General features: G+C 38.5%; 1 protein-coding gene across 1 annotated transcript in view; it reads right to left on the bottom strand.

The window, feature by feature from the left end:
• Positions 1-211: 211 nt before the first annotated feature.
• SLC25A48 (solute carrier family 25 member 48) overlaps positions 212-17668 on the bottom strand; it is a 103463-nt gene continuing 86006 nt past the window's right edge. Inside the window, exons 9-10 of the mRNA XM_036749697.1 lie at positions 10425-10585; positions 212-665 (exon numbers count right to left, since the gene is read on the bottom strand). Coding sequence (XP_036605592.1) covers positions 10463-10585 — 123 coding nt within the window. The 3' untranslated portion in view covers positions 212-665; positions 10425-10462. The remainder of the gene's footprint in view (positions 666-10424; positions 10586-17668) is intronic.

Below are 17668 nucleotides of genomic sequence, written 5' to 3'. Positions count from 1 at the left end.
AAGGGGAAAATGAGGGGGTTGGATTTGATGAGTTCCAAGGTTTCTTTCAGCTCTAGGTCTATGATCTTATGATCCCATGATCCTTTTTAGCTCTCTAGCTATGATCATATGATCCAGGCTCCAAGGAAAGCAGTCATTGCTCTAGGGATTCTAAAATTCCAGAAACAAATATGCAAGTATGTGCATTACAAAGAAATAATCTGTGTAGAATTTTAAATGTTTTATTTCAAAACTTAGTGACAACTTCAAAGTCCACAAAGAGACAAGAGAGTTTAAGAAGGCTATAGTGAACCAGGTCCACCATACCTCATCAAGAATGACTCTCTATTTAACCCAGGACCACATCAGATGCAGAGTAAATGAATGTCAATAATACTTCCCTTCAGAGGGAAGGAAAGATGTGCCATTGACCATATGTTGTGACTCCAGCCAAGGGAATACTGATTGAGATGCTTAAAATTTGTGAACAAAGGGTCATTAAAGGGCTGGTTTGCTGAGTGTCTCTCTGAAGGCATAAATGATGCAAAGATGCAAGTCAGGAGGGAGCTAGTCTTCAGTTGAGAAAGCGTGTGTTCCATGAATTAGTTCTCCAGAGTTCTAGCTTCAGAGGACAGTCTGAGAGTTGGCTCAGGAGAATAAAAAGTCTTGCTCAGATGATATCACTCCTAAAATAAAAGTGGGGAGTAGGAGGGAGATGAAAAAGAAAAACAGATAAATATTCAGTTGGGGAATCTTTTTTAATTCTTGTCTTTGAAAAAGAAAAGCATATGGTAGAAAGAGTAGGTGTTCAGGACTTAAAGTACCTAGAGTCAAATCCAACCTTTGACACTGTACAACCTTGGGCAAGTTATTTACCATACCCTGGGCCTCAGTTTCCTCAACTGTAAGATATGGACACTGGACTAAATGGACTCTGAGATCTCTTCCAACACTAGATTTCCCATTTTATGTTCCAAAATGGACATTTTCATGATCAATTTCATTTTTTTTCTTTATTTCTTCTTTCAACTGGCATCATTTTACTAAATGCATACATTGGTTGTATTAGCACAAAATTTCTTGACTAAAGAAATGAACTTTACAAAATTTATTATAAAATTAAACTATAGATTGTTTTTCTAGATAAACAAGTTTTGATTTGATTTCTTAAAGAAAAAAATGTTCAAAAGTTTCATTAGTGAAGTCACAGCCTGAAGGAGAAATGATTACTAAGTCATTTTTGCATGCAGGGAATAAAGGTGAACAGTTGTAGACAATGCAGTAAAATGTACTTTCCAGAGATTCACAGTAATCAGTGAGGACCACAACAAAGTACACTAAACAGAAAAAAACCATCAAAAACAACTGAAACTGAATATTGCAAAATTCTGATGATATAGAATGGCCCAAAGAAGACATAGGAGAAGGCATCTCATTCCTGCTGCTTTGCAGAGTTGAGGAGGTACTGGTATGGAGCATTAAACATAGCCAGACTTTTTTTTTAGTCTCTTATTTGTTTTGCTGAATGGTCACTGCCCATTTTTTCAATCTTATGGAATGATTCTCTAGGAGGAGAAAAAGTGAGGGATATGTTGCACAATGTAAGATATAAGGTAGCAATAAAAATTTATTCAAAAATAAAATCAAAATGTGAAAAAAAAGTTTGATTCATTTTTAAGGGAAAATTTAGCAAATGTTTTTATCAGTAAAAAAAACAACTTGAAGAAGTTCATTCTTTAAGAGAATAAAGGTTGGCAGCTGTAGTGAGAGGCGAAGAGATCAACCATTTATTATCCATCTACCATGTGCCAAGTACTGTATTTTCAAATGTTATCTCATTTATCTTTACCACAACACTGTGAGATGGGTGCTTTTATTATACCAATTTTACAGTTGAGAAAACTGAGGCAGACAAAGGTTAAACAAACTTTTCCAGAGTTACAACACTAGTAAGTGCCTGGATTTGAATTCTATTCTTGACTTCAGGCCCAGCATTCTGTCAACCATGGCACCTACTGACTCTATATTGTAGACAATGTAGTAAAAGGCACTTTTTATAGAAGTTCTTTAGCTAATGAAGGACTCAGGTTTACTCATATAACTTGCTAGCACTTAAAAGAACATGCTTTTTTAGTGAATAAAGTGTTTCATTGACTGTAACAAAGATGGCCAGAGTGGATTCAAATCTGTTTTCAAAATTTCCTATTTATTTTCTTTATGCACTTTAATTCTGATTTTCATATGCAGATTATTTCTCTTCTTTTTTAAAAACTGATTTTTAAAAAAATCAATTGACAAAAAAATCTACCTTCGCAAACTTGGAAAGACTTACATTAACTGATGCAAAACGAAGTGAGAAGAACCAGAAGACCATTGTACACAGTAACAGCAATAATGTACAACGAACAACTGTGAATCACTTAGCCATTCTCAGCAGTACAAGGATTGATTCAGAAGGATTTATGATGGGAAAATGCTATCTACCTCCAGACAAAGAACTGGTGGAGTTTGAATGTAGATTGAATCATACTTTTTTTAATTAATTTTCTTTTTCTTGGTTTTTTTTTTTTTGGTCTGTGTTTTCTTTTGCAACATGACTAATGTGGAAATATATTTTGCATGACTGCACATATAAAATCTGCATCAAACTGCTTGCCTTCCTCAAGGAGGGAAACAGGGAGGGAGAGAATTTGGAACTCAAAATTTAAAAAAAAAACATTTAAAACAGTTTTTACGTGTAAATGGAAAAAAATATAAAAACTTTCAAATTAGAAAAAATTTACCTGCTCCCACTGCCACCTTCATCCTACCAAAAAAGCAAAAAAAAAAAAAAAAACTCCAAAACCCTTGTAACAAATATACATAGCCAGCCCTCCCCCACCCAAAATCTGCATGATCAGGTCCAAAAATGCCTCAATATGCACCCTGAGTTCCTAGTTTTTTCTGTTAGAAGGTGGATAGCATACTTCATCATAAGTCATCTGGAATGGTGGTCAGTCACCAAGTTTATCAGAGTTAAGTCTTTCAAAGTTGTTTATCTTTTATAATGTTGTTATATATAAACTGTTTTCTCCTGGTTCTGCTCACTTCACTCTACATAAATTAATAGAAATTTCTCCAGGTTTCTTTGAAACTGCCCCCTTCATCATTTCTTACAGTATTATTATACTCCATCTCCGTTATTATACTCCAACACATTTATACAGCATAATTGTTCAGCCATTCCTCAAATAATGGGAACTTTTAAAATTTCCAGGTTTTTTGCTACTACAAAAAGAGCTGCTAAAATGTTGTAAATATGGATCTTTCCCTCTTTCTTTAACCTCTTTGAGGTATAGAACTAGTAGTGGCATTACTAGGTATGAAGACTTTAATAACTTTTGGGAAATAGTTCCAAATTGCTTTCCATTTCACAGCTTCACCAGTGCCTAAATGTGTCTGTTTCCCATGGCCCCTCTAGAATTTGTCATTTTCCATTTTTGTTAATTTTGCTGCTCTGGTGGCTGTGAGGTAAAACCTTAGAGTCATTAAATATACATTTTTCTGATTGCTTTGAGAATTATTACTTTGTGGTATATTTTGATCATTTAAAATCTTTGCATAAATATTCTTCAAGAAAATAAGATATACAGGCAATGGGGCGCAGAAATTTATCTTGCCCTACAAGAAAGGAAAGAAAAAGGGGATGGGAGGGGAGTGGGGTGACAGAAGGGAGGGCTGACTGGGGAATAGAGCAACCAGAATATACGCCATCTTGGAGTGGGGGGGAGGGTAGAAATGGGGAGAAAATTTGTAATTCAAACTCTTGTGAAAATCAATGCTGAAAACTAAATATATTAAATAAAAATAAATAAATAAAAGAATATTGATCTGTAGTTTTATTTCTGTTTTGAGTTTCCCTAGATATCAAGACCATATTTATACTATAGAATAAGTTTGGTAAGACCTCTCTTTTTCTATTTTTTTTTCTGGAAAAGCTTATCCAATATTGGAATTAATTGTTCTTTGAATGTTTGATAAAACATTTCCCTTTGGGGATTTCATTTATGGAATGTTCAATTTCTTTTTCCATGACTGAGTTATTTAATTCTATTTTTTATTCTGTTAAGCTGGGGATTTTTTTAAAAAAATATTCATCCATTTCATTTAGAGAGGTCAGTTTTAGTAAGATCTATTTGGGCAAAATACTTTCTAATAATTTCTTCTTCACTGGGAGTAAATTCACCTAATTGCTTTTCCTATTTCTTTTCTCATATCAAATTAGCTGATGATTTCTCTTTCCTATTGTGTTTTTCCCAACCAGTTTCTAGTTTTATTAACATGAATTTACCCTTTCAAATTTATCATTGTTTTCTCTGTTTTTCAAAATTTCTATTTTACATTTAATTGGGTTTTTTAATTACTCTGTACAATTTTTTTTGTTTTCAGTTGTAAAGCCAATTTGCTAATTTGTTCCTTCTTTTGTTGCTTAAAGTGTTTAGAGATATAAATTTTCCTCTAGGGATTACTTCAACTTCATTCCAAATAGTTTGATATGTTGTCTCATTGTTGTCATTATCTTCATGAAATTATTTTTTGTTTCTATCATTCGTTCTTGGATCCATTATTTGTTTAGCCTCAAGTTATTTAGTCTCTCTTTTTTTCCAGTGGCTCTTCATTTGAACTGGGGTTTTTTTGCATTTTTGTTTATAAAAGATGTGTTCAATATTTCTACTTTTCTGCATTTGTCTGTAAGGTTCGTGTACTTCAATACATGGTCAATTTTTGTAAAGGTACCATACATACATGAGAAATATGTATACCTTTTTCTATTCCCCTTCAATAATTGTCATAGGGCTATAATATCATTTTTTCCTAAAACTATACTCAGGTCCATACTTCTTTCTGGTTTGTTTTTGGGTGAGATACATCTAGGTATGAAAGGGGTATGCTGAGATCCCCACTTTTACTTTCTATTCCTCCTTTTAGTTAATTTACCTTTTCCTTTAAGAATTGAAATGTTATGCCATGTTGGGCGTATATATTTAGCATTATATTAATCCATTGTCTACATAACCTTTCAGTAAGTATAGTTTTTGGTAGGAGAGACCAGCCAAGATGGCAGAATAGGAAGCAGCAGTACAACTCAGCTCTTTTCTCACAATTACTCTACAAAGATCTAGAAAAGACACCAGGCTGGGTCCCGATTAGAAAAGCTAAGGAACAAGAGCAGAGTGGGTTATTTTTCCAGATCAGCATAAAAGGACACAGAGAGAGAGAGGTCTACAGACACTGAAGACTGGATCTAGTCAGGAGAGTTATATGAAAGACATTCCTTCAGAGAGAATGAACATCAATCTGCCTACAGCGATGCACCAGGGAAAGAAGAGGTCCAAGATCTGCTAAAGAAGAGTCTGCACTTGTGCAGGAGTGAGAACGGATTCCAGTTGGAAGCCCTGTCACTCATACTCCAGGTTGGAGGAGGGAAATCTAGATATAGAGCCAAGGTCTGGTGCAAGGAGTGATAGAGGGACTTGGCTGTGTACTGAGCAAGGAGCAATGGCATGGATCTAGCGCCAGTAGTGGAAAGTGGTCTCAGATCCAGCCTGCAGTCCAGTTGGAAGCTTGCAGTTGAATGACCAGGGAAGGAAGCCCTGACCAAAGCAGAACATGAGGTTCTATCACTTTGAACATGCACAGCTTCCTGGTTGGCTGAACTCAAAATCTTCTCATCTGCTAAATGAAGGGTTTGGACTCGTTGGCTTCCACAGTCCCTTTCAACTATAAATCTCTAATTTTTTTAATAGGCCATAATTCTCCCACCTTCCCCCCTGCCAATCATCTTGAAAAGGTGTTTGGGAAGCCCTCAGGACCAACTGTTTATCACAGGGCAAAAGCTCTCATTCTTAAAGAGAAACTGTATTCTGCTTTCTGTAACTCTAATGGCAAAATTAATTGATTTCCTACTTTGTGGCCAATTTCCTCCCTTCTGTCAAAGAAGTAAATGGCTAGTGTATCCACATATGGAAGTGGGTGGCACATGGGGATGCTGTGTCAAATCTGTTGTCTTTCTTTGGAATTGGATCATAAGATCATACATTCGTGGAAGGTATCTGACAAGTTATCATAGCCAAACCTCCTCATTTTACTTGTTTTTTTTTAAATTCTGGACTTACACCCAAACACACAGAATCCTGATCATTTCTATATATGAAGCAGAATAGAAAGAGAAAACTGCTAATGAAACCGATTCCATACAACAACCCCCTTGTTTTACAGGTGAAGAAGCTGAGGCTTATACAGATTAAGGGACAGGATAGGGATAAGCCCAACATGAAATGAGTGATAAATAATAGAGTCAATTTGAATTTAGGTACTCTGACTCCCCTTCCTGAGTATTTACGACAGAGGCCATGCTACCTCACACATACTGAAGAGAACAAAATTGGGTTATATAAAGTTTTTTTTCCTAAATTCTTATTGCTGCACTAGAATTGACACAAAATAGAAAAATGCCAATAAACTGGAACTTTCAATTTTCCAGAACTTTTTGTTGCAATAGTTTCATGAAAAAAATCAAATAACAAGCAAACATCTCATAGAATTAAAACAATAATTAATAATATTTAATTAAATGATTAAAACAACAATAAAAAAAATCCAGAATCACATAATTTGAGAAATGGAAGTAACCTCAGGAGCCAACTAATTCTAAAGGGTTACTATGACACTCTCAACAAGTGGTTCTCCAGTCTCTGTTTGAAAATTTCTAGGGAGGGAGATCCCACCACCTCTCAAGGCAGTCCATTCCACTTTTGGATGGTTTTATTAGGGTGAAGATTTTTCCTGACATCAGGCTAAAGTTGACCAATTTTCAACTTTCATCCATTGTTCTTGGTTCTGTCCTCTGGGACCAAACAAAATTAAGATAAATCTTTCCGCAGATGGTAGATTTTCAAAAACTTGAAAACAATTATCTTATCCTCCCTGAATCTTGTCCTCAGTTCCTTCCTTGGATCCTCACATATTATTTACTTAAGGCACTTCCTTGGTTACCCAACTCTGGACACTCTCTAGCTTATTAAATATCCTTCTTAAACTGTAACATCCACAACTGAACAAATACTTCAGATCAGGTTTGACAAGGGCTGAGGACAGAGTAATTATCATCTCTCTTTTCCTGGAAGCTGTGCCCACCTAATGCAAGCCAAGATTGCATTGATGTTTTTGGATGCCACATCTGCTGGCTCTCATTGAGCTTACAGACTTCTAAAATTCCGAGATCTTTTTCCAGATAACTGCTATCTAACCATAACTGCACCGTCCTGGAGCTGTAAAGCAGATACTCTGTGTCTGAGTCTAAGACTTTATAATTTACCCTATTAGATTTCATCTTATGCAATTCAGTCCGGGGCTCTCTCTTCACATGATCCTTTTGGATCCTCAACCTGTTTTCCACTGTGTTTGCTATCCGGGTAACACAGTGAATAAAGTCCTGGACCTGAAGTCAGAAAGACCGGAGTTCAAATTCAGATTCTGACACTTCCTGGATGTGTGACCTCAAGTCACTTAACCTTTGCAAACCTCAGTTTCCTCACAAATAAAATGGGAATAATGATAGCATATACCTCACAAAGTTTGTTGTGAGTGATCAAATGAGATAATATTTGTAAAGTGCTTAGCACAGCACCTGGAGCCTAGAAGGCACATAGAAATGCTTATCCTCCCTTCCCTTTGTGTCATCTGTAGTCCTATGACATGTGCTGTGCTTTAATGCAGAATGGGTCCAAACCCCAGGGCCTTACCCTTAAAGGTGCAATGATCATCAGAAGAGTGGCATTCATCTATAGAGAACTTCACAGTTCACTTTTTCACATTTTGCAGAAAAGGAAATTTAGATTTTGAGAAGTTAAGTGATTTGCTTAAGGTCAGTTTCTAAGTATCAGGGGAGGTCTTGAACTTTGGTGCTCTGATTCCTAGCCATGCCTCCTTTATGATGTCCTCCCTCAGAATTTAAGTGCTGTATTAGCTGAGAATCCTGCTCCTGCCTCCTATGCTTCATCGCAGCTGAGAACATTTTTAACCCAAAATGTCAAAAAACCCCACTAATATTCAGAATCATGACCTTCTTTAAGAATCTTGGTCAGTACAAAATCAATTAGTCATGCAGGCAGAAAAATGGATTCAGACATTCTAAAAGGATTTTTAACTGTTATGGTTTGAGTGAGGGAGGGTTTCAGTGAATGGAGATAACCCATTCCTTGATTAAATGGAATCATTTAATTAATGTTTCACTATATATTTAAAGTTTGCTTGTTTGGTCCTATTTAACATTTTTTACATAAACTTACCAAATGGTATGATTTATATAACCTAAGTTTATGCTAAGAAGGATCTCTAAAGAATAAGACTTTTAGTGATGTAAATATGTTGATAATCTGGTCCAAGTCCATCATCTTATAGATGATGAAACTGAAACACACAGAAGCTTCACTGACATTACCATCTATTTGGATGATTACGATACCCTCCTTATTGGCCTTCCCGTGATGCTACCAGAATAATGCTTTTTATACATAGATCTGATTATGTCCTGTCTCCATTCCAAAACCTCCAATGGCACCTTATTATCCCTTGAAGTCCTAGTTCTAATCATCTATTGTGTAGCCTCCTATTAGACTCTCATCAGTTCAAGGACAGCAAGGACTATGGTATCTATTTTTCTCAGCACCAAGTACAGCGCTCTTCACAGAAGAAGTATTTAACTGATGTTTGCTGAATAAATCAGTGAATGAAATGACTTTCCTAAGGTTACACGGCGGACTAGAACACAGATTTCCTGACATCTAGATCCATGATCTTAATTATATTACATAGAAAAGATAAATGGTCAATGGGCGTACAGGAAGGTTTTCCTTCAGTCATTTTGCAGTCATGTCCATCTCTTCATGCCTCCATTTGAGGTTTTCTTGCCAAAGATACTATAGTGATTTGCCATTTTCTTCTCCGGCTCACTTTACAGATGAGGAGAAGGGGGCATTTGGTGCCTAATCTTATTCAATTAAGCAACAAACAAGTATTTAATGTGTGCCAGACCCTCTGTCGGGTATTGGGATACAAAGACCAAAAAAATGAAATGGTCCCTGATATCAGGGAGCTTAACATGAACACACATATATATGTAAATTGTGTGTATGTATGCATATATGTGCATATATACACACATAAAGTGTAATAGCTATACATGCACATGTATAGATTTTATGTATATGTATATATAATATAGCATACTACATAAAATGTTTATTTATATGTGTTCCTATACAGACACACAAGCACACACAAATATGTTCTGATTAGTATTAATAATGAATCCTGTGAAGTAGTTGCCTGTATCCAAATTCATACTCTTCAAAGTTATAATTGTGTAAAATATGGTAATTGGTTCCAGCCGAATGGAAATATGTGGTGTAGCTTCCAATAATGTAGTCACTTTAGGAGATTCATTATCACTCTAATCAGGATATAGAGCTTTAGTAGGTAGAGGCAGAAGCAGCTGGGGGGGCTTGGATATGTAGGAGGTAACATTTGAGCTGAGTCCTGAGTTCCAATATCTATGTTAAACACATTATCTGTGGTGACCAAAAACAGGGTCTCTTCCTCCCCTCTCCCTCCCTCCCTCTCTCCCTCTCTCTCTCCCTCTCTCTCTCTCTCTCTCTCTCTCTCTCTCTCTCTCTCTCTCTCTCTCTCTCCCCCTCGTCTCCCTCTCTCTCCCTCTTGTCTCCCTCTCTCTCTCTTGTCTCCCTCTCTCTCTCTCTCTCCCTCTCTCTCTCTCTCGTCTCCCTCTCTCTCCCTCTTGTCTCCCTCTCTCTCTCTTTTCTCCCTCTCTCTCTCTCTCTCTCTCTCTCTCTCTCTCTCTCTCTCTCTCTCTCTCTCTCTCTCTTTCTCTCCCCTCTCCCCTCTCCCCTCTCCCCTCTTTCCTCTCCCCTCTCTCCTCTCCCCTCTCCACACTTTTGTGTGTCCTCTGCCTGGAACAATGGGGTATAAGTAGAAGGCACTTAAATATTTTTCAGATTGCAACAAGACCAGATAAACCTGATCAAGAGAAGAAAAAGTGTAGAAAAGTGTAGTCAGAAGATAGATTAAAGAAAAAGGAAAGAAGGGGGGAAAAGAAGTGGGAATTAAGAGTGAAGAAGGCTTTCAACCAATACGTCTCAGAGGCTCCAAGCACAGGTTGCTGAACCTTCTTCAAAGGTGTAAAGTAAAAGAAAGGGGACACTGTGACTGGGTTATAATCTGGTTAGTATCTAGCACACCACCGTGCACAGGTAGACACTGAAAGGTCCTTTTGTGTGATGACTCCAGTCATAATTCCTGCACAAAATATTCAATGTTAGGAAGACAAAGACTATTTGTCATTTTCCTCCCATATTAGTAAGTCTACCCTCTCCAAGATACACACTTACAAATGAGGGAATGGGAAAGAATAAAGTTGACTTGGAATTCAGGGATTCGTCTCTGTTTGATCTCCCTTCAGTATCTGGAGTGAAAGTTCATATCCAAGAAACGTGGCAGCACTCATTGGGAACCCCCGGATGGTGTTCATTGTGAATCCCTTGAAAAACACCTTTGCAGGAAGAGAATCAAGTTATTTCATAGCTTATATATGCCAATGTTATTTTGACAAAGTATTTTACATATGCATACCTCTTACACATGCATTCCCACAAACACATCCTCATAAACATACAAAATAACACAATGAGATAGATACAACATGGTAAGATTTGACTTTTTTAGGACCTGGGAGGCTTTAATTCTTCCCTTCATTCTCCCCAGTTTCTTATTTCATTGAGCACTCTCCTATCAAAGGTTGTCAATAAGGACTCCATGACTGCTAAGGTCCCTTCTAGAGCTAGTGACTTCTAAGGAGTGTGCTTATTGAACAGGAATTAGTGGTTCTTTTACAAAGTTTTAAAGTCAGGAGAGGTGAGCACAAGAAAAAAAATGATTTTTTTTGTTTTCTAACCTCAAGTAATTCTTTTATATTGTTCCTCAGTCTCCTTCAATGTATAAAAATAGGGCAGAAGGGGGTGGGGTGAGGGGGATGTTCTCTACCCTAAAGTAGTAAAGAGTGAAAAAAAAGTAGGATGTGGAAATATTTTAATATGATTGTACATGTATAGCCTATATCAGATTATATGCCCTTTTGAGGAGGGGAGAGGGAAGGGAGAGAGAAAAAACTTTAGAACTCAAAATCTTATAAAAGTGAATGCTGAAAACTAAAAAGAAAAAAAGCACTAGGATAGGAGTAAGGACCTGGGTTTTAGGCCCAGCTTTGCCACTACTTGACTATATGACCTTGAGCAAGTCATTTCCCACCCCTCACCCCAGACCTCATTTGTTAAATGAGCACTAGATGATTTCGTGAGTTACATACACTTAAAAATCCTTGATTTTCTAAAAGTTTGGGGAGACTACATAACTAAGGGCTGGGATTTCTTATTTCACTGATGGTGAAGGTAGAAACATTTCTCTTATGGGCACTGTGGAAATTGTAACAAAAGGTCTTATTGTGGTTTGTGTTCTACATGCTTTCTACCCTGCCAGAGGGAGGATGATCATGAGATCTCTAAGTCTAATCTGTAAGGTCTAGGAGAGTGAATGAGATGCTTTTTATTCTATGGCTCAATTGCCCAAATTACCACTATATTCATGTTATCCTCTTCACCAAAATGTTATTCATATTTCATTGTGCTAAGATGCCCTTGCAGTTACCCAGGCCCTTATCAAAGAAAGTAAAGGGATAAAGAGGTGTCAGACTACCTGTAAAAATTCAGGCAGGTTTGGTGACACCTTTATGAATAAGTCTCTTGGGTGAATTAGAAAGGAAATAGTGCTGTATGCATTGAAGAAATGTGCAAAATCACCATTAGGATGTTGTTCCTGCATATTGCTCAACAGGGTGTAAGAGCTTACATGGCAGTTAGACAGTTGGAAAGTCCCACCCTACCCCATACAACAATAGGGAGGATTCGATTAAGGCTGGGGCTAGCCCAGTTAAAATGGATTGAAACTGGTTTTGTGGTCCAACATATCTGCTTAAAGTTATAAGCTATGGGGAACTATGACCAAATAAGGTACAAAGAAAATAAGGGGAAGGGGGTGCTGAAATGTGGGGAGTGGGAAATATAAACAGGGACAGAGACTCACATGGGGGGTTTAGGCATTCCAGATAGGCTGTAAACCGTGCAGTAGCCAGCCAATGGTGAACAAGGGAGGAAAATTCAAGTTGGGAACAGGGAATAAAAAGCTGCGTATTTGTCTTAAACAGGTGTGCCTACTTATGGGTTACCTGCTCTTGAAAGAACGTTAATAAAAGTCCTTCCTGATTCACTGTTGGCCACATGGAGTTCTTGATAAGACACTCAGTTCTTACAGATGGGGGCTCATCCAGGATCCAGACATCCTGAGTAAGGGCTGGCCACAGCCAAAAGACCAGGAAATGCATCCCACTGACTTTAAATGGTCCTGCGTATTGCTGATGGGTATCCCTGCTCATGAACTGTTCAGGATCCCAGGACCGTATTAATGAAAGTGGCCACTGTGGATCCAGGAATGAAGGGGAGAAGGAAAAAGCAGGCACCACAGCAACTAGGCAACTCTGTGCACAAACCAAGGTAAGAAAAGAGGATGTTAAGTATTACCGTGGTGGTTGGGACTTCCTATGGGATTTTGAGGCTTAGTGTGTATGTATGTCTGAGATGTAACAGTGAGGTACAAAGTGAGTGTGGAGTCTAGATCTGTGGTTCTGTTGATCCTGTGAGCGAAACATCCGGAGAAGGACAAAGCAGCTGATTTTGATGCAAAGGTCTTGAATGAAAGATATAGGATGGGGAATAAGAAGATAAAGTTTAAGGGAAACAAAGGGGATAACGAGAATATCCCTATGGACATTCCTCCAGACAGTCCCTTACGGAGGATATTGAAATATTGGGAAGATACAACATGCACTAGACAGAAAGATAAGAAAAAGATGATAAAATATTGTTGTTTTATCTGGCTAAAACAGAGTATACAACCTTCTGCTCTTTTCTGGCTTAGGTACGGGACAGATGAAAGCTGGCTGTGTCGAGCCCTTACCATCTATGTTAAGGAAAAGAAACCCTTTTCTGAGGAAAAATCCTGATCGAAGGGCAGGGCGGCTACTCAGCTGTATTCACTTAAATCTACAGATCAGGGAAATCAAGGACAAAATGGGGAGACAAAACCTAAAACCTGGGGCCCATTGTTGTTTCTGCCCCTGCCATATGTATCCTCGGATTTACTGGAACAAAATTTAATAGACTTGGGAGAATTATTAGGTCCAGCTGATACTGGGAACAACAAGACCAAAGGTCAGGAGACTTCTATTGGTCCTACCACAATTAGTGTCACCCCCTAATGCACCACCCCACTTGAAGTTACATCAAGAGTTAGAGGAGTGCAGATGAGATATTCAGAATTTCCCTCTCCCATTGGGGAAGGAACACCCTTTTCATAGAATGAAATCCTCAAAGCTTCCTTACCCCCTCTGAGAGGTCTCCATAGGGTAAGGAGAAATAAGGTTTATAAATGTACCCCTCACTAATACAGAGGTGAGAAATTCCAAAAAAGAAATGAAATATCTTATTGAGGATCTCATAGGTCTGTCCAAACAGCTAGACCAGTTCTTGGGACCAAGTTTTTATACCTGGCCTGAGATGATGGCCATTATGAACATTTTGTTCACAGGAGAAGAAACAGGCATGATAAGGAGGGTGGCTATGAGGGAATGGGAAAGACAACACTCCCCAGGTCAGGGGGGAATGGCAGCTGAACAAAAATTTCCAAATATTGACCCCAATTGGGATAATAATAATCCAGGGCACAGAGGACATATGAGAGATTTGATAGATCTGATAATTAAAGGTATAAAGGATACTGCCCCTAAGTCCCAAAACTTTTCAAAAGCCTTTGAAATACAACAAGACAAGGACAAAACCCCTTGGGTAATTTCTACAAACACTAAGGGATCAAATGAGAAAGTATTCTGGCATGGACCCTTAACATCCGGGGCCCCAAGGCCTGCTGAAGGTCCATTTTGTTACCAAAGCTTAGCCAGATATTAGGGAAAAGATTCAAAAATTGCATGGAGTGAAAAACCCCTAGAGGAATTATTGAGTCACAAAAGGTATTTGTAAAACGGAAAGAGGAAAAACAGAGACAGAAAGTAAAAATAATGATGTTGTCAGTTGATGAGATGATGAAAAAGAGAATGGAACCAGGTTCAGGAAGGGAAAAGGAAACTTGGGTTAAAATAAGAGGAAGGGGAAGAGGGGGACTAGGAGGAAGAGGCAGGCAAGGATGGGGCCGAACATGGTTTACCCCTCTGGCTCCCACTGGATGCTATCAATATGGGAAACCCAGCCATTTCAAGTGTGAGTGCCCAGAATTAAAAATGGAATAAAAGATAATTCACCTTATAACTTTTGATGAGGATGATTAGAGAGGTCAGGGGTTCCTTAAATCCAGGTCCCCCTGGGATTCCTTGACAAATTTAAAGGTGGGACCACTAGAGTAAGAAACTGTTTTCCTGATGGACACTGGGGCTGCCAGATCTTCATTGAATTTTATACCAGAGGGAGTAAAAGCATCTAACCAAAGTTTGATAGTTTCAGGAGTTAAAGGTGAAGGAGTTCCCAGTCCCAATATTTGAAACAGCTAACCTTAGATGGGGCAATGAATGAATAAAGGAATAATTGCTTTATATTCCCAATGCAGGAAGTAACTTATTAGGAAGAGATTTGGTAATACAACTAGGTTTGGAGCTTGGGGTATAGGTCAAACTGAAGAAGATGAAAAACAAATAGATCCAAAGGTTTGGGTAAAGGAGGGAAACAGAGGGGGGTTGAGAATCCCCCTTTAGTATTACCCTCAAGAAAAAGGGGGAGGGAGGTAGTATGCCTAAAACAGTATCCTATTCCACTAGAGGGACATAAGGGACTGCAACCGGTTATAGATAGCCTGGTTAAAGATGGGCTCCTTGAACCATGCAAGTCCCCTTTTAACACCTCCATTCTGCCACAGTACAGAAACCTGATGGGATGTATCACATGGTCCAAGAGCTGAGGGCCTTAACAAAACTGTCCAAATAAGACATGTGGTTGTATCCAACCTTTACACCCTTCTCAGTAAAATCCCCTTTGATCAGGGATGGTTCAGTGTAGTTGATTTAAAGGATGCTTTCTGGGCTTGCCCATTGGCCCAGGATAGTAGAGACATGTTCACCTTTGAGTGGGAAAACCCTTTCAATGGATGGAAACAGAAATTTCAGTAGACAGTCCTTCCCCAGGGCTTCACAGAACCCCCTAACCTATTTGGCCAAGTATTAGAACAAATAGTAGAGAAATTCCAACTTCCCCCAGGGAATACTTTGTTACAGTATGTGGATGATTTACTGGTCTCAGGGAAAAAGAGGAGAAAGGTAGCAGAGGCCACTAATGCCTTGTTAAACTTCCTGGGGGAACAAGGACTAATAGCATGCAAAGGTAAATTGCAGTATGTCAAGAAGGAAGTAAGGTATTTGGGCCACTTAGTTAGTGAAGGACAAAGGAGAATAAATCCAGAGAGGATTACAGGAATCATCAAGCTACCCCTTCCAAAGAATAAAAAGGAACTTAGGAAGTTCTAAGGCCTGAATGGTTATTGTAGATTATGGATTGATTCCTATGCTAAGAAAACTAAGGACTTATTTCTCAAATTGCTAGAAGAGCCAAATGTATTCCAATGGACACAAGAAGAGAAAGACTCAGTTGAGGAATTAAAACAAGCTCTGATTTAGGCTCCTGTATTGGTGCTCCCTTCTCTAGACAAACCATTTCATTTATTCACAACAGTGGACAAGGGAGTGGCACTAGAGGTTCTGACACAGAACTGGAGGGGAAAAAGACAACCAGGGCCTTTCTGTCAAAATTATTAGACCCTGTCTCATGAGTCTGGCCAGAGTATGTCCAGGCAGTAGCCGCCATTGCTATACTGGTGGAAGAAAGTAGAAAACTAACCTTTGGAGGAGCCCTGGTGGTAAGCACTCCCCATCTGGTCAGGACCATTTTGAACCAAAAAAGCTGGGAGATGGTTAACTGACTCCAAAATTCTAAAATATGAGGCAATTCTGATGGAAAGGGATGACCTGGTGCTTACCACTGGCTCCTGCTTAAATCCAGCTACCTTCTTGTGGAAAGGGGAGACTAGAGGGGAGGATTTAGTACATAATTGTTTGGATATCATTGAATACCAGACACAGGTATATACAGACTTGAGAGATGTCCCTTTTCATGAGGGACTTTGCTTATTTATCGATGGGTCATCTAGGGTGATAAATGGGAAAAGACATAATGGTTATGCCATAATTGATGGGAATAACAATTCACTGAAAGATGCAGATAGATTGCCAAACACACGGTCAGCACAAACTTGTGAGCTATATGCACTAAATCAACATTAAAACTGCTGGCTCAGAGGGAACCATTTACACCAACTCCAAATATGCTTCTGGGGTAGTACACACTTTTGGGAAAATTTGATATGAAAGAGGATTAATCAATAGCATAAAAAGAACTAGTACTTATCGAATTAGTAAGGAAGTATTAACAAACTTGCTATTGCCAAATGAAATAGCAGTGGTCTGTGTGAATGGACGTCAAAAAGGGAATACACTTGAGGCAAGAGGAAATAGATTGGCTGATGAAACAGCTAAGGAAGCTGCCCTAAACACCGAGCCCAAAGAAATATATGTCTTAGTTCCTTCAGTCCCTGACCCAAAGGAAGTCCCAATATTTACTAAATAAGAAGAAAAGGGATTGACTGAACTCTGGTAGTAAAAACAGAAGAAGGTTGATGGTTATTACCAGATGGGAGAGAAATGCTAAACAAACAAGTTGTGAGAGAATTCCTATCCATTTCACATCAGGGGAGTCACTGGGGAGTTCAAGCAATGTGTGACCTAATGCTAAGGAAATACGGGTATGTAGGAATATATACAGTAGTTAAACAAATCTGTGAAAGGTGTTTAATTTGCAAAAAAATGAATAAGAAATATTAAGGAAACAAACCCCTGGAAGGTGGGAACCAGGCCTTGATGCTTCCAGAGCATCCAAGTATATTTTACCTAGATGCCGATGGTGGGCAGGCTGAAATATGTCCTGGTAGTGGTTGATCACTTAACAGGATGGGTTGAAGCCATGGTGCTGCAGGAGTCTCCAAGATAATTTTAGAACAAATTATTCCCCAATATGGTTTAGTGGAAAGTATAAATTCAGATAATGGTAGCCATTCACCGCCAGGATATTACAAGGAATAATGGAAAGTTAAGAAGTGTCCTGGGATTTTCATAACCCCTGGCATCCTCCTTTGTCAGGATGGGTTGAACATATGAATCAGACATTAAAAAACATCTGTGTAAATTACGGCTGGAAACTAAGCTTCCATGGACTAAATGCCTGCCCATTGTTTGTTGAGAATTAGAACAGCCCCAAGAAGAGACTTAGGGCTGTCATCCCATGAGATGTTGTTTGGTTTACCTTATATGGGGGGGAGGTGAGCAGTGTGGATAGCTGGAGATATGCCAACAATAGAAACAAAGAACAGGTTTTTAAAGGACTATGTACTGATGTTGTCCTCGTCTCTATCC

This window comes from Trichosurus vulpecula, chromosome 3 (assembly GCF_011100635.1).
Source record: "Trichosurus vulpecula isolate mTriVul1 chromosome 3, mTriVul1.pri, whole genome shotgun sequence".
NCBI classification, from domain to species: domain Eukaryota; kingdom Metazoa; phylum Chordata; class Mammalia; order Diprotodontia; family Phalangeridae; genus Trichosurus; species Trichosurus vulpecula.
This window is presented reverse-complemented; position numbering and strand designations above follow the sequence as displayed.